Source organism: Cydia strobilella, chromosome 19 (assembly GCF_947568885.1).
Source record: "Cydia strobilella chromosome 19, ilCydStro3.1, whole genome shotgun sequence".
NCBI lineage: Eukaryota > Metazoa > Arthropoda > Insecta > Lepidoptera > Tortricidae > Cydia > Cydia strobilella.
In genome coordinates this window covers 9,345,271-9,371,918 of record NC_086059.1, presented here as the reverse complement: position 1 = coordinate 9,371,918, position 26,648 = coordinate 9,345,271, and the positions used below count along the sequence as shown (strand labels likewise).

Below are 26,648 nucleotides of genomic sequence, written 5' to 3'. Positions count from 1 at the left end.
ATGTATGTCATAGTAATTTAAGTAAGTATGTCATTTTTTTAATAAATTACTTAGAAGGTGTCTGTAACATTATCATTAAAAAAGTCCTTCATCTCATCACCAGCCCTGATGCACTTTTGCTCCCGTCAATCCGGTGTTTGGTTATCACCACAGTTTGCTTTCAAAATTATCTGTCTCACACGCAAACAGTGTGAGATAAAGATATTGTTTTGTAAAGCTATGTGAGAATTTTATTGTAGATCCTTTGGCGTGGTCTTATCCGTAACTATTGTGGCTGACTGTACTTTTGTGTAAGTGAAATTTTGATATTTCTTTAAAAATGTCCTGGCAACATTGAAACAAGCTTGCATTGTTTTGTTTATCGAAGACGTCAAGTTTTTTTAAATGTGTTGGGTTGGGAAACCGTTTATGAGTAAATTACTAATTTGCGATGGTTTGGTCGTTTGTTAAAATTTGTTCTGGACGACACTTCCGAAAGCATTTATTGAAATAATGGAAGATGAGGCTGCTAGTGGAAGTAACGCAGGTTTATCAAAATTGTTGAACGATTCGGACGAAAGACCACGATCGGCTGTAAACTCAGTGGTTCTTGACTATTATAAAAAGTTTGGAAGGAAAAGAGATTTAGAGCAGTATTTTTCTTTGACAACGGCACAAAGTGATATAAGAGATCCGAGGAGCTTATTTTGGCGAAGAATGAAGGAACTAAGTGACACGTCAGACTCTGGTGAAAAGAAGAGTGAATCTTCTAACGAAATTTGCAGGATCTCGATTAAATGCTCCATTCCAGAGAGATCTGACACGGAGGTAAGTAATTATACATATACACTAATGTTATTTTAGTATTATTTGAGTAAATGTGACGTTTTCAAGCAAGAGGTACCACATTGTCGCTTACCATAAGGACGAAAATTGCTTGTACCTTTATACGAAAAACCTGTCAGAGCGTCCTTATGGCAAGCGACAATGTGGTACCTTACTTTGTCGCTTGCCATAAGGACTTTAATCACCAAAACACCCTATTTACCTAATCCATACTATAATATTATAAATGTGAAAGTCTGTCTGTGTGTTACCTCTTCACTCTTAAACCGCTGAACCGATTTAGTTGAAATGTGGCATATAGATAGTTTTTTGTCGGATATCATCCCTAAAGAGAGTGAAAAGAGGGATGAAATTGAGAGATTAAATGAATTTCCTGATAATTGATGTCAAACAATTAAGCTTATGCTCAAATTGAATAATTGCTATCACACTTTATCCAGGCGCTAAACTTACTCTAGCTGCTGTTACTAATTCCACACAGACGAAGTCGAGGGCAAAAGCTAGTTTCTCTATATGAGGGCTTATATCTTGTGTTCTTCGTCATAGTACTACATATCATATTATGCATACAATATCTTTATTTATCACCATTTGTTATGGACTTATCTCAGCTATAGCTTTTTACTAGATTAACCAAATTAATGTAATTTATCATTTAATATTAGGCGAAAATCTGCGCAGGGGCCACTACCACAATCTGAGGGTCTATCGCGAAAAAAGAAAATCTAAATTTCTTTATCTAACATATCTGTCACTTGTGCACATTCGAGCAATAAAGAGGCAGATAGCGAAATTTCGGATTCGCGTTTCCCAGTAGGTCCTCTGTAAACAAACCGCCTTGATGCATCAATGTCATATTTTATTATCTTTGAAAACTTGTCAAAACACTGTTAAAGGCACAGTATGTATAAGTTACTCTATGGTATTGCAGTAATACCCCCTATTGTATGTTTAAACTGCCACTAACTCTTTTTAGGCATTCATACCTACTAGTAAATACTTTACGAGCTTTTTAAAGGGTTAGGCTGATTTGAGTGAGTTGAACCTATCCAGTTTTCTTCATTGACATATATCTATAGACAGGCCTTATGGGCACTAAGAATGGTGCTAGTTCAGCAGTGTCACTCACGAATCCGAGCCAATCGTGTAGTCTAACGCAACTAGTAAGTAGTGACAACCAATCGTGGGCGTCATGCGAACTCATGCGCATGCGCGTGCAATAGATAGGCGGGTCAATGTATGAACATCTATCTGGAAAGCGTCTCTGATTTATTGGTGTTCTTAGTAGGGAGTCCTCCCGGTACTGGTTTTCTATATGAATACAGTACCGGAACCGGGAATTCCCGGTTCTCACCATACAAATTCAGTACTGGGAGCATTCCCTAGTTCTTAGGCTTCAGGTTTCAAGGAACCCAATGGTGCCAGGCTTAAAAGTGGCGCCATTACCTTTACCAGCCACTTTATTTTCGCTCTTACGATTTTCATACATTTGTAATAGAAATAATCACAAGTTTTGACAATTAAGATTTGTGGTTGCTGCTCTAATAATAAGAATCTAGTTAATTTATATAATAGAATAGAAGAACCTTTGTTCAAAAGCTTTATAGAATAATAATGTCATAAAATTTCAGAAACGGGTATCACCATCCAATGACGAGTCAGAGTCCCCACCAATCATCACAGATGTCTTACCAGCCATTTCACCTTCTGGAGATGAATCTGTGGATGACAATCATTCACAAAAATGTAAGTAGAATCAAGCTTATTAATTGTATTTTTTTTGTTGATTCAGTTTTCGAAAATATTTCAAAATGGCGAAGCCATAAGCTGTATGTATGGGTATGTCACGGTTAACCTATAGTTGTTGCTAGCTCAAATATTCAATTACCGATTTCAGCTGCTGATGCAACTTTAGACACTTCCATAAACAAGCCATTATCACCAACAAGTAGTATAACCTCACAGCGGAAGCTAGAGTGGGATTCTTTGGCAGATGTTGGCTATGGCAATGAAAACGACAAGAAAACATTGGCATCAAGTCTGAGCACTCTAGAAAGGGAAGTTCTGGCACAAAAACAACACTTTACACTTGATTATAAACAAAATAGTGACTTAGGAATACCTACTGCCCATTCCACTCCAGTAGACCCAAATGACAGTAATCCAAAAACCAAAAAAGGGCTGGGGACGAAAACAATATCAATTTCAAGAAAAGATGTGGACATTGTTGAAGTAAATGTACCACATAATATGGAAAATGTTCGACCAATCAATGTGAACCTGACAAAACAATTTTCCGTCAATTTGCAAAAAGATGGTGGCATGACTATTGACAATGTGAAAAAGGATATTTCTATTTCACCAGAAAAAAAGGTTGATTCAGAAATAAACACAGAAGTAAAGTTTGATAAAGAAATACAAACATCTTTATTGAGATGGAAAGAAAAAGACAAAAGTTCTAATGATTGTTTAGAAAGCGCTACTACTTCTGCACCTAAAATTCCGATTCTGATAGGCTTAAACACACTGCGACGGAAGCAAAGGCGGAAGAAAATTAGGAAGTCAAGAACAAAACTGAAAAGTAAACAAAAACTTGTTAGAAAAAAACAAGTCATGGCTGAGAAAGACAAAAGTGGCGAACAAGTGTCAGAAGCTGAAAGTTTTGAATACATGCCAGGACACATGTATAATCAAAATCAATTAAGAAAGCAAGATTCAAATAGATCTAACAATAACAATAACAATAATGTGGGCAATAAATCAAGCCTTGAATCGAGCGCAGTTCACACTACAGATTCAAGCAAAGAATCAAAATATTCTTTCAGCAAAGACCTTGATAAGACTTTAAATGTCCTCAAATCAACATTGAAAGATAAATATGATTCTAACTTAAAAAAGAAGCTTGTGACAGACATAATTCATAGGCTTCTAAAATCAAACTATGGAGAGGGTGAAACTACACCTGAATTTTTATCGGTTTTGAGTTTGACTAGTAAAAAAACTCCAACAACCAGTACTTCAGAAGCAGATAACACTGAAGGTAAAGTTGTTCACTCAAAACCCAAAAAATCTATACTTAGATCAAGTAAATTTGATCCTCGGGATGTAGCCTCCACTTCTCAAAGCGCACCTAATTTGCCATCTGTAGTTGATAGTGACAAACCTTTTACATCTTATTTATCAAAAATAATATCATCAACTACTACAGAAACTGACCTATCTAACAATTCAGCAAAAGATGTGACATCCTCTGATACAGTATTTGCTATAACATCATCACAAGAACTGTATAAAAAATATATTGGTGCTCTTAAAAAAGAAGAGGCATATAAACAGCATTTGAGAGACAAAGAATTGTTTATGAAACAGAAACTTGTTAGAACTGAACCTGTGAAAAAAGTACCTGCGCGCCTTGATATAAACAAGAACAGTAATTTAAAGGATCTAATTAAAGATCTGACTAGAAACAACTATGATGACGGTTCAGGTGATGCAAGTATATTAGAAGGAGGGAGTTCAAATTTCGACATTGTTAGACAAAGAGTCCCTAGAAAACACAGAAGTCATTCTGTATTTACTTTGTCTTCTGGCAATTCTGATATGCAAGACCGGACTTGTAATGCTAAAATTAGAATGCAGAAAAACGATGGGAATTCACCAAGAGAAGAACCTAATAACTGGCAAAGAAATTTAGCTGGATCTTGCAATAGACCTGCTGTAACAGATAGCTCAGTTCAAGTAAATATAAATGTTCATGATAAACCAATGTCACGTAATCCGTCTAAATTTGCTGAAGAAGAAAAATATGTTTGCTTATGCACTGAAAAAACACGAACTTTTCACCACAGTCATGATGAAGTTGAGGTATATAAGTGCCCTATCTCAAAGCCAGTACTTATATCTAAAAGCTGTGTAACTAACCAACAACTGTGTGGAGTACATTCTGCTAGTTCATCATTAAAAGATGATATAAATACCGAGTCTTGTATTAAACATCCAAAAAAAGATAAACCCATAGCTTGCACAAGATGTTTACAAACTAAATTTAGTGTGCATCCGAAAATTTCAGACCCCTCAGAGTCAGACTTAAATATCATAGATAGTGCAGAATGTGTCAAACTGATTAACGAGCTATATAGAAAAGTTTCTAAGACTAGTTCAGAATGCCGATGTTCAACTGAAAAAGACTGCAATTCATATACCTGCAAATCGTCAAAGGATAACATGCATCGTAATGATAGAGGAGAACAAGATAATCTTATTGAAGATTTAAACCAAATGGCACCTTTGATAGACCAGAAAGCTGTAGAAGAGAATGTTATTCAAAGTTGTGTTGGTTGCCACAAAACATTTACAAATCAGCCTGAAAATATTGCAGATAATATAGTGATTCCTATACAAGGAACTAATATGACGCTAAAATTGAGCATAGGTGGAAACGCACTAAAAGTTCAAAACGAACAAATACCAAAAGCAATGCCGGGCGTTAACGAAAACACGCTTGATAGAGAAATGATCACAGGTAAAAGAAAACCCAGTCTAAAAGGTATGTCTATTTTAGATGAACATTCTGAACCTCTGCAAGCCGAACATAGCATTGTAAATAAACCTGATTATAGACTAAAAACCAACCATGAAAAATATTTATCATCTCGAGACCCGGTACGTAGCAATTATAATACTGAAAAAGAAGATGAGATACAGAGAAAGAATAATTTAGGTACTTTAACTGATTCCGGGATTGCTGGTCGCAGTACTTACCCAAAGAAGGTTCAAATCAATGAAAAGAAACCTCTCTTACGCTCTAACACTGATACGGGGAATCTTGGAGCAAATTCCGGTGTTCAAACAGAAACCATCTTCACCATGGACAAAGAAACTCATCCTTATCTTAGGACACAAATAAAGCAAGATTTTGCATCAAATAAGCAATCAGAATCCATGGGTGATGGCGGATCGCAACCACAATCGAATAAGAGCACACCCAGTCAAAATAGTGTGTCCGAAAGCTCAAAATCCAGTACTGGAGAAAGATTCCATAGCTTTAATACTTCTAAAAATAAATATTCAGCCGAGTGGCAGAAGTTAAAGGAGCAAAGGGGCTACAATACTGACGAAGGAAAACCCAAAGATCTTATCTTAGAAGCGATTAAGGATATTACTAAACGGTATTCGAAAAGAGAGACGGACAAGCGTAGTAAGAAGAAATGTTTTAAAGAAATCATAACTGCATTAAGTTATCTTTTGGATACTGATGACAGTGGTGATGGGGACCAAGAGTTTTCACAAAGCTCTAAGGGAGTTCAGTGTTCTAAGGAACAAAGTTCCCAGTTTGAGAGTGCTAACGATTTTCGTAAAGATGCAGAGAGGAAAAATGCAAGAAGTGGTAACATTCCGGTTTTAGCTGCTAATGTATATCCGCAAAAAAGCAACATATATGAGAGAAATATGAAAACAAATTGTTCAAGTCGCGGGAGTAGACAAAGTAGACGTTTTAGTGAGGCCAGTGGAGTCGCCAACCCTGATGAAATTTTTCGTAAAATGGAGCAAGCACCCGTCAAGTTTACCTGCGAGAAAGGATGTGGTTGTGACGGTACCTCTGAATGCAATAACTGCACCGGCCCATCTATGAAAACTGATTCGGGTAACGGTGGTGAAAAATCTCCGAGGTTAGGAAAGAATTTAAAAATTGAAGCAAGCCAAAAAAATGCGCCCTGCTCAACAAAAGACGAACCAAAGAATTCTGGCCAAGATGCCTATAGATTAGAAGGGGCTACACACAAATCTGAGGATAAGAAATCTTGTGCGTATGATTCCTTAAAATCCATAAAATATAGTGGCATTCCACCAAATGATGCAAAAACTTACGATATGGGTTGTGGGTGCGATGGCTCTTCAGAATGCAAAGATTGTGAAGATCCTGACTCTCATAAACATGGCGGCAGCAGTAGAAGTGACATAGAATCTGCGAAGCCTAAAACACAAGAATCTAGAGGCAGCTCACCAAGGGTAACAAAAACTACTTGCGATAAAGGTTGCGGTTGCGATGGTTCCTCGGAATGTAAGGATTGTAAGGAGCCCCATTCTCCAAAACGCAAAAGCCCATGCAGAGAGTCAGAAAAACCTAAAAATCCTCAACTACGATGCGGTTCACCAAAGAAAACAAAGAGAACCTGCGATAAAAGTAGTGGATGCGATATTTCATCAGAGTGCAATAACTTTGTTGATTGCTATTCTCCAAAATCTCCAACTGGAGAATGTGGAAGAGAATCCAGAAAGCCTAGAAAAGTAGATAGTGGTACATCACCCAAGAAATCAGAAACCTGTGACAGAGGGTGTGGATGTGATGGCTCACCAGAATGTGTTGAATCCCAATCCCCAAGATATGGGTTTGGAAAATGCAGAAAAGTATTTGTGAAGCCTAAAAAACAAGAGAGGTGCACTTCACCAAGGAAAACGGAAACTTGTGACAAAGGGTGTGGATGTGATGGGTTATCAGACTGCAACGAATGTGTCGAATTCCAGCCTGCAAAATGTAGAACCGACGGTTACGGCAAAAAACAAACTAGAAGCACTTCACCTCGAAAGCCAGAAGCCATTGACAAACGTTGTACTTATAGTAGTTTATCGGAGCGCGAACATTTATCACAGCCTAAACAACGAAGCAGTTGTAACTCACCCAAAAAACTACGAACCACGTGCGATAGAAGTTGCGGCTGCGTTGGTACTTCAGAATGCAAGGAATGCAGTCATAAAACTGGTACATGTGACAAAGAAAGAAACAAAACACAAGACGCTAAGAAATTCGTCAATAAATGCGTGCAGTCTACTGTACGACGAGTCAAATCTTTATACTCTCATCACTGTGACGATTCCTCAGATATTCCGGTTTCTACAGATCCACCGTGTTGTCATACTGACTCTCCTACGACTAAACTTGTACATAAGATTAAGAAGGAATGCGACAAATATCAAAAGCGTTGCAAAGCTTGTAAGAAATGCCAAGCGTCCAGCACAACAACGGTAAGTTGCGATCATTGTAGACGTGAAAAGTCCCACTACAGACATCATAGATGCAGATGTCATAGAAGTAAATCCACGGAAAAAAATAAAAAGAAATGTGTCGCTTACAATTTAATTGTTCAAACGTCAGATAGTTTAATAAGTGAGGAGGCCGTTTTTGAACGATATCGCCCATTGCAGAATGTTATAGTGAGAGTCCCGAAATACAAGCAAGCGAACGTGCCTTTCAAAGAAGCTTGTGCTAAAATAGAACAGAAATTGCCGTATTGTGATACACGCTTTGAACCTAAAGTCAGGTCTCAAAGCTGGCCTAATGAGTGCGGAATTTCTAGTACGGATGACGTCAAAATAGCAAATGCGTGTACTGTCAGGGATTACTTGGAAAAAAATCGACCTGACTTTGTGGACAGATGCGAAACCCGTCAAAATTGCATCAGGATGACGAGCGAGTCTAGGTAAGTTCAAGAGTACTGTATTTAGAAATTGTAAATAGCCCAAGAACTTACCAATATTTCTTACTTCAGAAATGAAATCCAGCCTGTCACCCCTCGTATGAATATGGTCATAGTTCATACCCCAAATTGCACGGGTTGCACCAGGCAAACAGACATGTATCGTGAAGGTATTTGATTCCGTTGATTATGCACACCTAGTTTTGAAAATAATGTATAACAGTAGTACTTTAATTATATTCAAAGAGTTATTGATTATAGAATAGGTGCAGTCTAAGGATATATCATGCTCCCGGGTTTGAGAGCTAAACTAGATGGCGCAATCGGTACCGGAATCGTCAAACGTCAATTTTTCGAGACCAGCGTTACCGCAAAATGTACGGTACGGAGTGTACAGCGACATCTACTTAGCTGTGAAATTCAAAGCACGATTAAGACTGCACCTCTTCTACTATTAATAACTTTTTAGTTAGTATTAGGTACAGTCAGCATCAGAAGTTGCTAAGCGGGCGAGGTGTTCAATTCAAAATGATCTTGACGCGACTTTATTGTTAAGAGAATAAGAGCGTGTCAAGGTAATTTTGAATACCTCGCCCGCTTAGCAACTTCTGCTGCTGACTGTATGTATATTATTATTGATCCCCTTTTACATAAATATAAATTTAATAGTGATTAAAGACAAAGATTCTGTTTTAGAGGGCTTGGAATTGTGTAACAGGTATTGGTAAGTTCGCATCTTATTTTCCTTGTTCTAATGCATTTCACTGCATAATATATATAGCCGGACCAAGCTAACTCTGCACCGATGTGACGTGCGAAGAAAGTCTGCGCAGTTATCTTGGTCTGAATATAGTTTATTTATTATGTTTTCAAATAAAGATGTCCCTTTCCCTTCGTTGCTCTAATTCGTTGTTTAAAAATCAATTACTCTACTTTTCTCCAATCTTAGTATATTTTTAATCAAATGACAAAATAGGCTAAAATATCAAATCAAAAATATCAAATATCTTTATTTTGCATAAAATATGGTACAAAAGATGGACTACTGTGCTACTAGTCAAATCAGTTCTTTTGTAGAACTGTTAAAACGATTTACTAATATTATGGAATTTATATGAAAACTAGTATAGTGACGTCACGCTCAACTCGCCTACTTTTTATATTTCAATCCGATTTATTCAATAGAAATTGTGTTTAAAATGACTGCTGTCTATGTTTTTCTAATAATTATGGTGCTTTAAATTCGTGCACGTTGTGTAATAAATAATAATTTAATTTTTAACAAGCAGAAACGTCTGCGATCGATGCTATTAAGCTTAGAATAAATTTAAAAGTGGAAAAATTACTGCCTTGGGTGAGACTTGAACTCACGGCCTCTGGAAATAATAATTTATTTTAAGTAGAGGATACATCCATATTGTTCTTCAAGACATTTCCACAGTGACCTTTTTAATACGTCTAAAATAAAAATGTTAGAACGCCCATTTTATTTTAGTTAGACAATATCTCAAGGAATGAAAATTTTCCAGTCTAAAACCAATACTTTGATTTTAATGATCTTCAGAAGTATTTAAAGTGTAGCGTTAGGTAAGAGGCATCATGGATGCTTTTCTCTACATGATGAAAATAATTTTAATCTGTATATTTTGCAGAGCCAAGGAACGCTCAGAACTGCGAGAACAATTGGTGGGACTGGGGTCCTTGCCAACATTGAGCGATGGAGAGTTAATATATCTAGCGAAGCAACTTGGCTTGAGACGTACACGACGTAAGATTAACTTATTTACCATACACTACTACTACTTTTATTATTATTTTACCATGGTTTGCACACTGTTAACTGACAATTTGTACACTTCATTTCAAAGTCATAGATTCCATAGACTTCATTGGTATAAAAATACCTGACATAAAATCCGAAAATAAATTGTAGAAATTTATTGAGAGAGCCACTGAGCTTCAACAAGCAACACATGATGCAAGTATCCATACATCCATCTACTTCTGCCGCATAAGTGCGTTTTTTACATTTGTTTTTTGACGTTTGCCGTTGACATAAATAACGGATATTTTCAAGTATTCTCAAAACTACGTACATCAATAATTGTTCATCGATGCCTTGATTTATTTATATGTATAAACTATGAAGCTGTATTATAAGAGATACTTACACGTCGTTTTAGCAGATCATTCATAAACATCTTTGAATCAGATCACAATCCGCCAACTTGAAATTTTGGCCAACCGCCTTTAAAACACGTTTAAAGTGCTGAAATGTAATTTCTTTTAATGTATTTAGTTACTTAGTTGATATGTAAAATGTACTATTTTATCAATAAAAAAATGAAACGAAATGAAAATGTTATATTCCGAGCTTAACAAAGTTTTGTTTTATTCATTTTGATGCTTTAAATAACTAGTTGTGTTAACGTTAGGTGTGTTAATAATTTGATTTATATATTCTTCAGCACTGCAACAGAAAATTATGAGCGAAAAAGAAATGAAGAAACATTCTGAGAAGATATACAAATCGCTGCCTGAAGTAGTCCAAAAGAAAGAGGAGGCTAAAAAGGAGAATATTAAGAAAACTAATTTGTTGATGGCGAACATTTTTAAAAAGGTAAACTTATCTACTGTTACCTTTTATTGAGGTGTGCATTAAAGAGTAGGTATTCTATCTATCTAACTAGTGGGGCACTGTGAGGTGTAGACCTCGCGATATTATGTAAAAAAACCCGGCCAAGTGCGGACTCGCCCACCGAGGGTTGCGCTAACGCTTGGTCAATTAGGTACTAAAAAAAATTTATGCTGAAATAGTAGGTAACTCAACTTGTGTGTGTTTGGAACACTCGCTTCGCTCGTGTATTAATTATAGGTCACCGACTGGTTGTGAATTACCTCTTTTCCGTACAGATTACATAACTTACATAAGTAACATATACAGTATACAGTAATACCCCGCTTTACGCGACCCCGTTATGCGCGATTTCGCTTTAACGCGAATTTCAAATTTAGCGCTAAAGTGCCTCGCATTACGTCGATTGCTTATGTATAGTTTGGCAAGCTATTTCCGTCAGTGGAAAAAGGCGGCAAAATTAAAAAAAGTCGGCGCGAAGAGTTTACCTCCCATAGAAAAATTTGAAATTTCGCGCCTTTTTCTACTCACAAAGTGGGTTCGCCAAAGTATACCTACTTAAAAATATGCAGTCATTTACTTGTCTTTGAATTGGGGAAATCCCCGCTTTCTCTGATCATTCTGTTTGAAAAATGAACAGTAGGGGATTTCTCGTGAATCCCGATATACGCGAATTTCACTTAACGCGAGTTTTTGCTGTACGTATCCCTCGCGTAAAGCGTGGTATTACTGTATAACAATTATTGCACAACACAAGCATGGTTTTCATGGCAGATAAAGCTTTGATGCTGGCTCTACTCGTACTGTGAAACGAAAACAGACTTGTTATTGGTCTCTACTGTTTCCCATAAGGTTTTAAGTCATAATGTATTGTTTGTCCTCATTTTCGTTAGTCATAATTTGGTTTTTCTCAAAACGCGTAACTTTTCAGGATTGCCATAAAACAAACCTAACCTAACCTATCTAGTATATGATAACCTTACGAAAATCCTGAAATGTTAACGGTTTCAGAATTATGACTAATGATAATCTGACAATCATTACATTATGACTTTTAATAATTATGTTTTACCTATATTTATTTATATGTCACTGTTATTCTATTTTTCAAGCTTTTATTTAACTTGGCCTGTTTCTGTGGGTCAAATCTTGGAAGCTAAATTTGACCCACTTCCCGATTTCCGATTGAGCTGAAATTTTGCATACTTATGTAAATGACATGCATATGGATGACAATGCAATAATTATTATGATAACATGGAACTGATCTGATGATGGAGACAGGAGGTGGCCATGGGAACTATGTGATAAAACAACGCAAACTGATTGTGTTTGGGGTTGTTAGAATTGTATCGAATGTATCGATGAGTATTAGTTGCCTGTGGTAATAAAAGTACAGTCAGCGATACAAGCTTGTACCAAAAATGAAATTTTTGCCAAGAACTTAATATACTTATTTATTTATTTATTTCAGAATCTGCAAAAGAAAGCACTGAGCGGCGATGTGAACATATCAAACTACAGCCAAGTTGTGAAAATTTGACACATACAAAGTAAGATTGTTGTTATATTTCAATGATTTTACAAAAGCGGACTAATATATATTTGACGTTTTTATGGCGTGTATTTTATACTAAGGTTTTTTTATTCCGTAGACTAAAATGACGTTTCATGTGTATGAGATGACATTTCTTAGTACCACATGAAATGTCATTTTAGTCTACGGAATTAAAAACAGAATATATGTGTTAGTTTGATTCTATTTTCGATGTTTGAGAAATAAATTTATTTCATGATACTTTTGCATTTGAATTATGTGTGTCAAACACAAAAGCTGCCATCCAGACGCCGTCGACGCGTCACCGAAGTGTCAAAACTGAAATTGAACTTTACGCATATGCATGTAGGTCTATGTTGCTCTGTGGTCTATGACCGATTAATCGGTCTTTGGCGTTGAACCTACGGTGCGTATATATCGGCCATTGGCGTTTAAAAGGTTAATATTAACACATTTTTTCTCGACTAAATGTATATTACTCTATAGATTCATTGACGCCACAATGGTGACTCGAAAACGGAGTAATTCTTATCTATCCTTAATTTGTTAACATTTGTATAGCAATCTCCTTGAGTTTTCTCCGATGGATCTTCGTGGATGCCGTTTGTGGTATTGCGTCCAGGAATATTACGCCTCCCCTTAGTTGTTTTGTTTCTGCCAAATTTTCTGAAATCAACGAAAATTGTAAGCATCTTTGCGGGTTACAAATGTAGCTCGTTATTGATAAATGTGATGATTCTTAATCACGATTTGAAACGGCAGTGTCATTTGGGGCATTTCTATGAAAAGGGACCTTATTGTCGATGGCGCTTACGCCACACAGCGTCGCGCGGCATTGTATTTATATCGGAGCATCGTTAATAATGGCGTAAGCGCCTTCGACAATAAGGTCCCTTTTTATAGAAAATACCACATTTAAAGTAGTCTAGTACTCTTACAGCAGATGTCGCCACACGATGTTAACAGTCAAAGTCGCTCTGTCGCCGTCATTTTGAAAAAAATAAATCCGACAACAGAATCGACTAACGAAATCCGAAACGAATACAGCCGGAAAAAAGCATTTTTCCCAAGCTGACAAGGAGACCTTCGCATCGCTCGGTCAGTGAATTAGCACTCCCGGATGCTGGCGGATTGATCTCACATACCTTTGACCAACTGTTGGATCTCCTCGGCACTGACGTCATGCCCTGGCCGCCGCACCACGCAAGCGACCGGTAAATCCCCGCGCTGGTCCGGTATACCGGTCACGGCTACGTCTAGAACTCCTGGGTGCCGGCGGATTGCTCTCTCCAGTTCTACTGGGGAGATCTGTTGACCAGAACAAAGTTTCTATCTACATTTCGTAGTCTTTATCTACATTTCTCCTGGAGTGCATTGCATAGGTACCCTAAGGCACAGACCTAAGGAGGGGAGAGTTGGAAAAAGCTGATTACTCTACGGAGATTGTTGGATAGTAGGTTCTCTGGTAAAGGGAAGTCATAAAGGTTAGGTTGACTTTAAGGTGGTAGGTGACTTATGATACAGTTATGTCTTATAAAGTTAAAAGGCTTGGCAAGTACTAGGAGATTTGATAACTTAGAGTAAAATGTTTGCGCGCTTGATATTTTTGGCAACACTTTACATGAAATGTTTTTGTTGGGATAGGTAGGTAATTACACTAGTTACTTACTTGATGATTCATATACTTCAGCAGTAGTTTAATTCGCTCCACATAGTAAAAGTTATAATTTTCATCTCTGTAGAACATGTCGCCGGTTTTGAACCAACGGTCTTCGGCGAACGCCTCTGCTGTCGCTTCAGGGTTTCTGTAGTATTCCCTTATTATACCAGGGCCTTTGACCCACAGCTCCCCGTTCTTGTATGGTTCGCAGATGTCCTCTTGAGTCTCCACATCTATCAACTGTAATAGGAAGTATTTTTTTAAAACAAGTGAGAGCTTTACCATCCTCATATAAAGCGTTTACGAAGACCGTGAGTCGTGTGTGTTGTGTCGTGAGTGACCACTAGTTACCTATAGGCGTTCAGAGTTCTCCTGTATAGTAGGTACATACTTATGCCGCACCACTCATTGGATACAGCGATTAAGTTTTGATATTTCTAATTTAGGTACAGTAATTTACGCACAAGCTGCTAAAAGGGTGAGGTGTCAGGAACAATGCACTGAACACAAGGATTAAGAGCGTGTACAGGTCATTTGAAACACCTTTCCCGCTCAGTTACTTCTGCTGCTGACTACATGGGCACAGGTCGTAAACGTGGACGTAACTAAAATAAGCAGCTCTTTCTCTCTCATACTAAAGTATGGGAGCATCTATGGGTGGTGATCTCATCTTATATGCTTCTTTTTTTATATAGGTTTTAAGCACGTTTTAGTGACAAGAACATGACTTGTGATTGTCCTAAACACCTTTAGGCCAGCATATGTAGGTATAATAAATATAAAGTAGGTACATATGTGGATTTATCTACTTACCCTGTACTGCAAACAGCCCATAGGTTTCCCAACGGTGGCAGAGCCGGGGTTCAAACCTTCATTTATGAACACCAATGATGTGACTTCACTCATGCCGTATCCGTTCAGTACCTCTGTACGCGGCGCTATTTTCTAGAACAATAGGTAAAGATGTAGTGCATAATTAGTTCAATGCATGTTTTTTTTTTTAATTTTTGTAATCATAATTCTAATCTTTTGAACACCGGAAAAAATAAAAATACTTTTGTAAACCTTCACATTATTTAAATAAAAAATATTTAAAATGTTGACAAATTTTGAGCGGTTTAAACGCTCATATTTTTGTCGCGAATTCGACAGAGCGTTGGACGGTCCAACCTGAGATTGACACTTATGTGAACTAATCTGTCGAACGCGTGACGTCACGTGGCGTTTCGCGCGTTTAACTCACTAGGTTTTCGCGTGCAAATTTTTGTACTTTTTATTTATTATTTTAAGCAATTAAATGATAATTAAAAAATCTACCTATATCCTACTAAATAGGAAAGGTATATATTGGATCATGAATATCATGAAAATATCAGTTGAGACATAATATTTAAATTATTAAAATTATTAAAAAAATATATATAAAATTATTAAATTAAATATACTTATCTGGTTCTTGTTTTTTTTTCTGTGTATCTTAAAAACAATCATGTGCATTAAAAAGTTATCATTTATTCAATATTGTTTTGTCATGTGCATAATAGAAGGGTGTTATGACCCTGTAAGGGCACACAATAGTGTTCTATGCTATTTTAACCTAATCTTTATTAAATTAAAATTACAACTAAAATGTTAGCAAGTCTTATAAAAAGTTAATTTAGTAGTAAGTATATTGCGAAATGGTAAGTTGAATCGATTTGTCAATTTATTGATAATAATTATTATTTTACTTGTCGTTTCTTGTTGTTATTGGGTTATAATTGAGTATTAGTTATAAAAATGTAAATAAAGCTCAGTTTAGTATGCGCATGAGAAATCAGCTTGTCGTTAATTCACATATCCATTTTAGCAACGTGGTGACCTTGTATTCTTCGTCCACATAGGCATAGGTATGTAGATAAGATAAAACGAAATTATTAATTTGAGTACTAAATCATTCTTTATACGTCAAAGTATAGACTAGCTCAGCTACAGAAGGTCGCGTTTCTAATAGGGCTCCCGGTATCCGTGTTACACGCCGAAACGTATACCCGTGTTCTTAAGCCCGGCGGTACTAAGAACCCGGTTTACACGGAACCGCCGGGATTCGAAAACGTTTCGAAGGAACGTTCCCAAGAAACGTATCTCAGACACGTATCTCCGTTTACACGGGTACTTAAGACCGTTCCGAACGGGTCTGAATACTCCGAACCAGTTTGAGCCAATGTACAATGGTAACAAGGTCCACTTTCCACTATTATTATGTTGACTTCAGATGAATTCGTTTGTCGTACGATTTTTAAAGTAAAACTTTTTTTCTATCGCCCCAATTTATTAAGTTAACATTAAAACCGCGATTTTAATACCGTAATTCGAATTAATTTCCGAATTTTTTTAGTTAAATGCCTACAATCCGAAAAAAGTTTCACTTGCATCGTGGTTTCATAAAACCGCACAATTACATTTTTTTAAATTGTTTTTAACCGTATTGATAAAACATAGGTACTGAGCCATCTTCCTATGTTTAATAGTAGGTATATAATTTTTATTTTAAACTATTTATATCATTTAATAAAACCGATTGCTTCTAAGCTAATTACATGAATTTGATATCGATCATAGTTTTTTTTTATAATTACATTATGGTATTGTATTTTTTCATTAATAATAGGTGTGCAGACAGAATACAATATTCATTAAAAATAACAGTTTAATTATTTCGTGGTTATTTTTATCTCAGGTGTATTACTGCTTTGCGAAAACAACAAACCTGCCAACGGCGCAAAAAAAGTTAGGTGCACAAAAGCGGGATTATCGAGTAATCATGCTCAAATGAAAAGCAGAATTTTACCCAAGAACCATAAAACCCATACTACCTTGGATAACTTGCGATAATATTGCTAATTACATTAAGATAGATCTTTAAATTGGTAATCATTCATAATTCACTTTGGTCACTTTCTCACTAGCGTTCAGGTAATAAACTTAAATGGTCCATCCATCCATTGTTTTCCAATATCCTTTTGTTTGTCATCGTCGAAAACATGTAGGTTCCCAAACTATTATCACAAGTGTCACCGCGAATTATAAGCTTTATGTCGTTGTAATAAGGTTAAAACATCTGCACAAGAAAATGTTTTCCATTGTTTTGTAGCCGCGCCGCACTAAAAAGCGTTTTATTATGGTAAGAGGTACCTAGAGCAAAAACAATTAGAATTTATTGAGAAGGTGCAATTTTATCAAGTTGATTTAAAATGTTTATTAATAACTAGCGACCTTCGCTTGGAGAGTCAAGCATAATAAAATACATTCTGTAACAAGTATTCACATCGGAAGCCCAATAATACTAAGACTTCCATCCACCTGTCTGTCACCACTCACTAGGCTGTATCTCATGAACCGTGATAGCTAGACAGTTAAAATTTTTACACATGTATTTCTGTTGCCGCTATAACAACTAAAATTTAAAATAAAATTTTGTACGGAACCTTCGGTGGGCGAGTCCGACTCGCACTTGTCCGGTTTTTTTAGAAGTTAATAATGGGTTAATTATTCTTAAAATATAGACAGACAGCCATCGCGCACTTTTTTGTAGACTTTTTTCCACCATACATTGTGTCGTTATATCTCAAATAGATTGGGCAGCGTTTCCGATTAAGTCCTGGCCAGCGTGATTTTTTCTAACTTCATTAGTAAACATCGTCATATTTCTACCAATTTAAACAAAACCTTAACAAAATATACACATAAACATTCCCAAAGAAAAACTTCATTCATAGGTGAGGTCTAGTTATCGCGAACATACAGTCTGTACATACGGACGCGGCGGGGGACTTTGTTTTATAAGGTGTACCTACACTACATTATATGACAAGAAATATAATTTCATATCATGTTCTCAAATTAAACTAAAAATAAAGAAGCAAGTTAAAAATTAACTTTTTTATAAATACTTACCTAATGCCAATTTCGAACATTAGTTTGACTTCCTGCCTACATACTGAACTCGATGGTTCTAATTTTTTTTTAAATAGGTACTAGCAGGTTTTTATTTTATTTTATTGCTAACCCGCAACGTAAAAAAAAAGTAGCTATTTAAAGTGCTATATAAAATACTACTTTGATAAGAAGCGTGAATACTCGTAATACCTATTGCAAGCAAAAACTACCTGCTCAAGAAAGGGTTTTCTAAACCGTTTATTTAATTTCGACTCTACGACCTCACGGAATAAGGTTAAATATGACAGAAACTCGTCATGAATCTTTTGTCTATTCATTTGTAGCTGGCGTTCGTTCCTTCGCTACTATCGTCAAGGACGTGTCCCGGAGCCACGGATAAATAAGATACGTATCTTCGAATACCCGTTTATCCGTGTACACGGGTCTTAACTACACGTTTCTTAATTAAACGTGCGGAACGGGCCAGAAAACCGTTTACGTATTATTCGGAGACGGGTATTCGAAACGTGTAAACGAAACACGGATTCGACCGCGAGCCCTAGTTTCTAAATGTCCGCGTGTGAGTTCGCTACTTCCTGAGACAGGTCAGTTCAAAATTAAATAAATACCTATGTATAAAACTTACCTACCTACCTTACCTTTACCTTACCTTTTAGGTATGTAATATTTTTACATAAGGTCTAAGTGGAGAAGACCGTCTAAGGTACGTACCCCTATTAAAGAGGGGGCTAAGCAAGTTTTTCAAAAATAGGCCAAAATTAAGCATAACCCGGCGCTGTATGAACATTGAACCTAGAAATATTTTTTATAACTGTTTTTTATAACAAACCTAGAAATATTATTTTATTAGTTTCTGCCTTTCTGGCCTTGTTTTGGACAATTACAAAGGAAAAACTAATTATTAAAACCAAAATGTCGAAATCGCCTATTACCGTGGTAATTGAGCACTGTTACCCAAATACCGCGGATGAGGGTTCCTATTCCTTAGCGTCATCTAAACCAGACCTACAGAATAGACCTACCTTATTTTATGGAGCGCGTACTTATTTAGTGTCGTACCTTAACCTCCTGTATCAGATCAGCTGTAACGGCGCTGCCTCCGATAACGATTGTTTCGAAACAGCTGAAGTCGCACTCCTCACGCCCCTCCGGTGTTAGAAGAGTGGTCAGAAACGTCGGACTGACTATCTTGAAGGTTGGCTGCAACAAAATGTAGTTTAGCTCAAATAATATAACCCTCCAAAGAAAGGGACAAACATTTTATTATCGAGACTTCGAGAGCGGCTTGCAGATAAATTTTGCTCCGTATATGTATAGTAATATGTATTAGGTACCTACAAGCTATCGGTTTAGACCGGGTACCCCGTCTTGTCCTTTAACCTATCTTACCACACTTTCCGCTACAAACATACCTAACTATTTTAGTATACGTGCGGTACGGTATAGCGTGCGACCAGCGGCGCTTTCGGCGGGGCGTGCAGCGTTCCGTCGGCGTTGCATTGAGGCCCCACCACGCATATGTTTTCATTTGTTTAACATACACACCGCTGCTTGAGCGTACACTTAGCGTCCACCCTAAAGTACCTTGTATTTGTTGATAAGCTCATAAGTGTGTTTCTGCGTTAAAGTCTGCGATGATTGCAGCCTGGTAATTCGCATGATGGGAGATGTCAGAAACATTGCTATCGCAGTGAGCCATTGTAGGGGTGATATGATGAATATCATCTTGGTAGGGTTCGGGAACTTTGTGTGTCGGATCCTAGAAAAGATTGAAGTCAAATTAGAACCGAATTCAAAAAAAAAACTAAATTATTCTGACATGAAGAACGAAACTTGACTGTTTCTTAGTGCTTACCAATCGTATGGTGCTGTGATTGCTAAATTCTTATGAGTGGCAGCAGCACTTTTTGGCAGTCCAGTAGATCCGCTGGTGGCTAATAGGAGGGCAATAGTGTCTTCTGGGTCGAAATCTGTTGGCCTATAAAATTTGTTAAGTTTGCAGTCGTCATTGTCGCACGATTCTAAATTAGCGAAGCCCTCTGTTTTACGACCAATGTGCTCCGCCTACTGTTAGGTATAATACTTACTTAAATTAGAATTTGTCTTCAGACCCTATTTAATTACCACTAGAATATTATGCAATTAAAGAAACTCACTGGAATTCGTCGAAAGGGCTTTTGTCCCCATATTTCCCTAAGAATTCAGGGAAACTAAGCCGGTAGCCTGTATCAAAGGTGACTATGAAGGCCGACTCGATTCTGTTCAGAGCTAGCTGCACATCTGGGGCCCGGTCGCTTTGGCAAAATACCACCTTTGGTCTCGTCACTTCGAAAGTTCGTTGGAGTTCATCTACAAAAAAATATATTTTGGACTTTATTACCATTACAGAGAGAAGAGGTCAGTTGGCTTGCCGGAGCGATTTATAGACTCGAGTTTGCAATATTATTACGCCCCGAGTTACACACAATGTTTTTCATTACACTTGCGATACAACAATTAACTATAAAGACAAAAAACTGCTAATTATGGTACTAGAAACTTCATAAGTCCCTAGGGAAAACGCTTTCTCTAGCTAGTTCCCGCTAAGCCTGCGTGCAATTCCACATTTACTGAGCGAAGTGTGATGAAAAAACTATAATATTAGCCGAGGATTTTAAATTTTATCAACAATCCCGAATGCGTGTGGATTGTATGTGATTATATAGTGTATGTAATCTAGGAGCCACTACAACAATCACGCTTTTATTGTCTGTCATCGCTGTCAATTTATAGTACCTAAAGTAAGCCACTCTCGGGCACGAAAATTAAATAACAGTGCAACCACCATATCCTGGATACTCACCAACACCCAAAGTCCTGTCAATAGGAGACACAGTGACTCCCAGGTAGAGCGCCGCGTAGAACGGTATGGCCAGGTCGATGTTGTTCGGAGCCATGAGGGTGATGACGTCACCGCGCTGGAGACCCAGGCTCTTGAGGGCGATGGCGCAGCGTACTGTCCTCTCGAGGACTGATCCATTGGTTTCAGATTCACCCGTCGCCCCGTCTATCTAAAGGAAATTTGAAATCAGGGATTGAATTCAGCACGAGAAAATTACAGTAAGAGAAGCATATGGCGTCAATGGCGTGTGGGTGGTGCTACTATTAAATTAACTTAATTCATATATTTATAGAACTTGGACGAAGCGCTGCTGGTGGCTTAGCGGTAAGAGCGTGCGACTTTCAATCTGGAGGTCGCGGGTTCAAACGTCCCCTCTGGATTGGAAGGTCAGATGGCAGTCGCTTTCGTAAAAACTAGTGCCTACGTCAATTCTTGGGATTAGTTGTCAAGCGGACCCCAGACTCCCATGAGCCGTGGCAAAATGCCGGGATAACGCGAGGAAGAAGAAGATCTATAGAACTTTGACGGTCTGTTGGGGCATTTCCACACTCCGTCACTGCATAGTCTGTAGATTAAGCTTAATCCAGCTCTATAATAGTGCCGTGGCGCAGTCATTATGGTATTGTCGAGTTGTTACTTAAACTCACCTTAAACTTATGCTTTAAAAATGTTGCCTTTTAAAAATTTACAATTTGTTAGTTGACAGTACGCTTGCGATGCGGCCTGAGCCTGACTCAGGTTTTGCAGCTTTAGCAAAATATAAATTTAAAAATATTGAATGTCAACGACTTCTAGAAGGTCCATCATTTCGTCGATTTGATTTAGATGCGTTGCGAATATCTTCGGTATGACATGGGCATGATATCACACTTTATTTTTGTAAACCTGTGTTGTGTACAATAAAGTGATTACTACTACTATATTCAACGTTTCACAAGATAACCGATGGCAACTCTAAAAAATGTCGCGCTTAGCATTAGCAACCGTATACTGTGCGTTGGTCAACGTAGGATTGGGATCGTGCGTATCTGATGTCATAGTTAATGAAGCTTTTTTACCGTTACCTATTTGTTCAAAGGTCCGTTTATATCTATATCTACAGACATTGAGCGTACCAGCCGGGTTAGTACAGGAGTCAGTGGCACGACAGTATCTCGCCCGCGAGATAGACTAGCCGTCCCTCATTAATTAATACAGTTAGTTAAAGGCGGGTAGTCTATCTCGCGGGCGAGATACTCTCGCGCCACTCCTGTACTAGGCCTACAGACACGTGTTGTTGCAGACAATAGTTATTTGTGCAAACAGAGAGGAAAGTTGGTTTTTCTTGCGACTGTTTATTATGAGTCCCGAGAAAGCGAATGATTCTATAATTGAATCACGGGCGAAGCGAGTGATTCTAAGCTAGAATCTTGAGCGTAGGACTCAAAAACACGAGATGTAAAATAACTTTGCTCTCGTGCTGCACATATAATTTTTCACCTCAGTAGTGAGAACATATTTAAGGTTAATAGTTATTTGTTATACAAGGGTGCTAAGTTGTATTTTACCCGCGAGTGTTTCAACACACGAGAAGTAAAATACATTTGCACCCGTGTGTAACACAAAACTTTTCCCCTCACTATAGCGAGGAAAGTGCAACATCCACAGGCGTTAGATCATCTTCATCACTAAAATCACTCATTTTTTTACGATAATACGATATTATAACAGAAAACTCTGGAAGTTGTGTATGTATTTTTACGTGTCGGAGTCGGTGAGAAAAAATTTGTTGACAATGTTGACATTTCTGACGATGCGTTTTGAAATTGCATCGACTCAACTTGTACGTTCAGAATAACATTCAACATCATTTAAAAAAACAAATGTTTCTTATGGAATTTAAGGTTTATGACTTAAAATCATTAAATAAAGCTATTTTGGTATTATTTATTAAATTCTCAAACCATTTATTTAATGATAATTAATATCGAACGGACCATTATTATATGAGCGTTTTACGTTTTGTTATCTGTCAAAAGCTACTTAATTAAACACGCTTCATCCAAGGTCAAATTACTTTCCCCACTAGTGGATAAAATGCGTTTTTCCCCGCTTGTTTTAAAGGATAAAAGACGGCTTTCCGAGCTAGTGAGGGGAAAAATATATTTCCCCTTACTATAGCGAGGAAAGTGCAACATCCACAGGCGTTAGATCATCTTCATCAACTGGAATCACTCATTTTTTTACGATATTATAACAAAAAACTCTCGAAATTCTGTACTTTTACGTAAGAAGTTTTAAAGCAAAATTTTTGTTGTCAATGTTGACATTTCTGACGTATGAAATGTCAATGATGCGTTTTGAAATTGCATCGACTTAACTTGTGCGTTCAGATTTATATTTTAATTATTAAAAAACAAACGTTTATTATGGAATTTTAAGGTTTATGACTTAAAATCATTAAATAAAGCTAAATCTGGTATTTTTTATTAGATTCTCAAATCATTTATTTAATGATAATTAATATCGAACGAACCATTATTATGAGCGTTTTACGTTTTGTTATCTGTCAAGCTACTTAAACACGCTCCATCCAAGGTCAAATTACTTTCCCCACTATTGGATAAAATGCGTTTTTCCCCGCTTGTTTTAAAGGATAAAAGACGGCTTTCCGAGCTAGTGAGGGGAAAAATATATTTCTAATTACACAGAATAATACAGCGAAACAAAAAAAAAGAAAAAAGTAAAAGAATTTGTAATAGAAATATGAAGTGGCAGTTCGTGGCCTTCCCTAATTTAAAAAGCTACATTTGTTTACTCCCTAAAGTGAGGAAAGTCGCACTTTCGTCACTCCCTGGAGTGAGGAAAGTCGCACATTCGAGCTGCTGAGGTTAAAAATAATAATAATTGTTATACACAGTGTCTCTTAACGTATTTATATCTATCGTTACGCGGCCACGCAGCAGACGCTGACAGCACGTTGTATAGAAATAGTAGATCGCCAATAGTCTGAGACTGAAATGGTGCATTTTTTATTTCGAATACGAAGAAAGTAAAATACATGTGCATTATAAAAAAACACGACTAAGTATAAACTTGAATAGTATTTCTTGAGGGTACTTTTAATTAACAATTTATGCAAAAGTATCTTTATTTATGGGATGGGGAATTATTTATCAGAATGTAAATTGTACAAATCCATTAAAAACCAAATCTTAGATATAAGATAAAACATTCGCGTTATTGTTTACCCCTCATGCGAAAGTTGAGAGCAAGTGAAAGAATACAATTACGAGCGCATGCAGTGAGTGGTTGAAAACGTAGAATATTAATCGTTGTGAGGGTTTCAAGGCACAAGGCATTTAAAATTAAATAAATAACTACCTAAACATAGAGTATAAAAATTAAACTAACCTAAAACATTGTAATTAGATTATTTAGATTATTATTTTAAGTTAGTCTAAGATTTTGCATGCCATATTGTGGTAGACCATACATGCATGTAACACTTAATAGCTACACTATGTACCTATAACATCCCAATGACATGTAACCATAACAACTGTGTATGTTCAAGCGAAATAAATAAATTGAATTGAATTGAAGAGGCGAATAAACTTTGTTGCCGAGTAAAGAAAAAGTTAACTGAAATTTGCCACAAAGAAAAGGAATTATAATTTCAGTCCAGATTAATACTTTTTAATATTTATTATTCTAAATCATTGTTCAAGTCTATGAACTAATCAAAATTTGCACGCTGATTTCAAGAAATAAAGAAAGTATTCCGAGCGGGTGTGATGCGCTGGGTGTGGGCGTGTATGTTATTCTCACCTGTAAAACGAAATCCGGATAATCCTTCAGGCTCCGCAGCAGGATTTTCCCGAGATGATGTATGTCGGAGTGTGTCCCCGACTCCGCGACCACCCTGGACGTAAGCTCGTTTATGAACCAGTGCACGGAGTCGTTCACTCCTCTTGACGGATACATTCTGTGGACAAATTATTGTTATATTGGAGATGGATATGAATGTCCGACTCATGGTCATGGGACATACTATTCGATGAGGGGAAACGAATAACGCAATCATCGCTTTCGGTAGGAAACCGCCGGACGGTAGAAGTGCCGGGCGTCCTGTACACTTTGGGTTCCGGCTGAATATCATGCAGTGCTTAGCTCGAAAGAGTTAAGTGTATAGCTGAGTCGGAACCCTTTTAATTGCATTAATGCAATTAAATCCATTTTTCGTGTTTAAGTGTATGTTTTTATGAATTAAATTGTGTATTTATTGTTTTTGTTCTGTTTGTAATATATTTAAAAATGTTTTTTTCAGCAACGCGGCTCGATCGAAAATCGGGATCATTTTAATAACATTCTCAGGAACCAAAGGCCTTCCATTTGAAATGCAAATATAATTTAAACACGCTAAAAATAGACAGATTGCAAAATACCTACACTAAGCGCCACCCGGGGTTAACCCGTTAAACCGTTAACCCAGTGTCAAATTGTACTGGTGCTAAGTAGGTCAATTGAAAGTGGAGTTTGACACCTTCGCTGACGTGGTAAACGAATATTAACACATTTATAGACACATTTATCGCGAATATATTTTATTACCTTTATTTACCGACATTTCAAAACGCGAAAGTATTAAATATTATATGTGCTGGTAAACGAATGTTATTATGGTTTGTCTTATACTTAATAACATGAATAATATTGTAAACTAATCACGTTATTATGGCGTTTTGTTATCCTTAATAACGCGAAAAATATTATAAAACAAGTAAGGATAAAAGGAACAGAAAGGATGATGAAAAAGATTGGCTCACATTCCTTCCAGCTGCTTTCACCACACCTTACAGCTGGTCTAGAATACTCAGGATTGTTTCCGGTCGGCTGGAGATGGACAGCTTCCTGAAACAGCTAGGTTGACTGGTTTCTTCTGCGGCAGGTCCTCTTGGTGTTTTTTTAATAAATTTATTTGTTTGGCTACCCGTTGAAACGTAGAAACGTACGTAGTCCGGCACAGTACGGTCGCGAGATTTTATCGGCCTCTGAACGTGTCAGGAAAACGACGGGTATCCTGTCCTCAGCGCCAATTAAGATAACGATTAAAGACAAGGATTTTGGTTGAAAAAATATATTTATTTAAACTAGCAGCGTGACAACCTCAATCAATCAATCGTTTATATGAAACATTAGGTACACCACCGTAATTCATTACATTACCTAGTTACAATCAAGATTATTCTAACTTAAAAATACTTAATTAGCTTAGTATTTATACTTAAATAATGCAATTCAGCATTGACGTGTGTTCTACTTAGGCAATGCTAAATCTTCTGTTTAGTTATCGCTGACAAAGGATATATTATTAGGGGTGCTGACACTCTTAACTCACGCCATAATTATCTTTTGTTTCCTTCTAAATACCGTTTTAGGGTTCCGTAGTCTGTCCGTCCGAAAGATCAAAATTTTCACTTTTGAAGGGCCTCCTAGAGTAAAACCACAACACCACTTTGACCTGACGTTGAATAACCACTTCGTAGATTTAAACAACATTAGAAATAGTTTTTTTTATATAAAATAAAAGGGCGTTTTCTGAAATAAATATTGAAAACCTGATTCTCGCAGATCCTGGTGTTTTTGGGTTCTTTCAACTCAGAATCACTAGCATATTCAATCCTGATAATAAA

At 37.0% G+C, this 26,648-nt stretch overlaps 2 protein-coding genes across 4 annotated transcripts; one reads left to right on the top strand and one right to left on the bottom strand.

Annotated features, from left to right (window-relative positions):
• The first annotated feature begins 386 nt into the window (after nt 1–386).
• On the top strand, nt 387–12,733 carry LOC134750113 (uncharacterized). Of its 3 annotated transcripts, XM_063685211.1 has the most exons (7): nt 388–807; nt 2,457–2,571; nt 2,723–7,848; nt 8,029–8,303; nt 9,953–10,068; nt 10,769–10,920; nt 12,410–12,733. In XM_063685211.1, the coding sequence occupies exons 1-7, from the start codon at nt 493–495 to the stop codon at nt 12,476–12,478; spliced, it is 6,168 nt and encodes a 2,055-aa protein (XP_063541281.1). In that variant the 5' UTR covers nt 388–492; the 3' UTR covers nt 12,479–12,733. The 3 variants fall into 3 exon arrangements, 2 of the variants coding, with proteins under 2 accessions (XP_063541281.1, XP_063541280.1); XR_010128543.1 differs by lacking the exon at nt 12,410–12,733 and adding an exon at nt 8,373–8,470 and having other exon boundaries at nt 387–807; nt 2,723–8,303; nt 10,769–10,857; XM_063685210.1 differs by having other exon boundaries at nt 389–807; nt 2,723–8,303.
• On the bottom strand, nt 12,668–26,192 carry LOC134750121 (luciferin 4-monooxygenase-like). The gene is made up of 11 exons (XM_063685228.1): nt 25,782–26,192; nt 24,784–24,940; nt 20,935–21,142; nt 20,249–20,441; nt 19,948–20,070; nt 19,677–19,851; nt 19,152–19,292; nt 14,967–15,098; nt 14,163–14,393; nt 13,639–13,801; nt 12,668–13,159 (listed from the first exon to the last, which is right to left on the bottom strand). Exons 2-11 carry the CDS (start codon nt 24,937–24,939, stop codon nt 13,032–13,034), a joined length of 1,650 nt encoding a protein of 549 aa, XP_063541298.1. The 5' UTR covers nt 24,940; nt 25,782–26,192; the 3' UTR covers nt 12,668–13,031.
• Between the last annotated feature and the right edge of the window lie 456 nt (nt 26,193–26,648).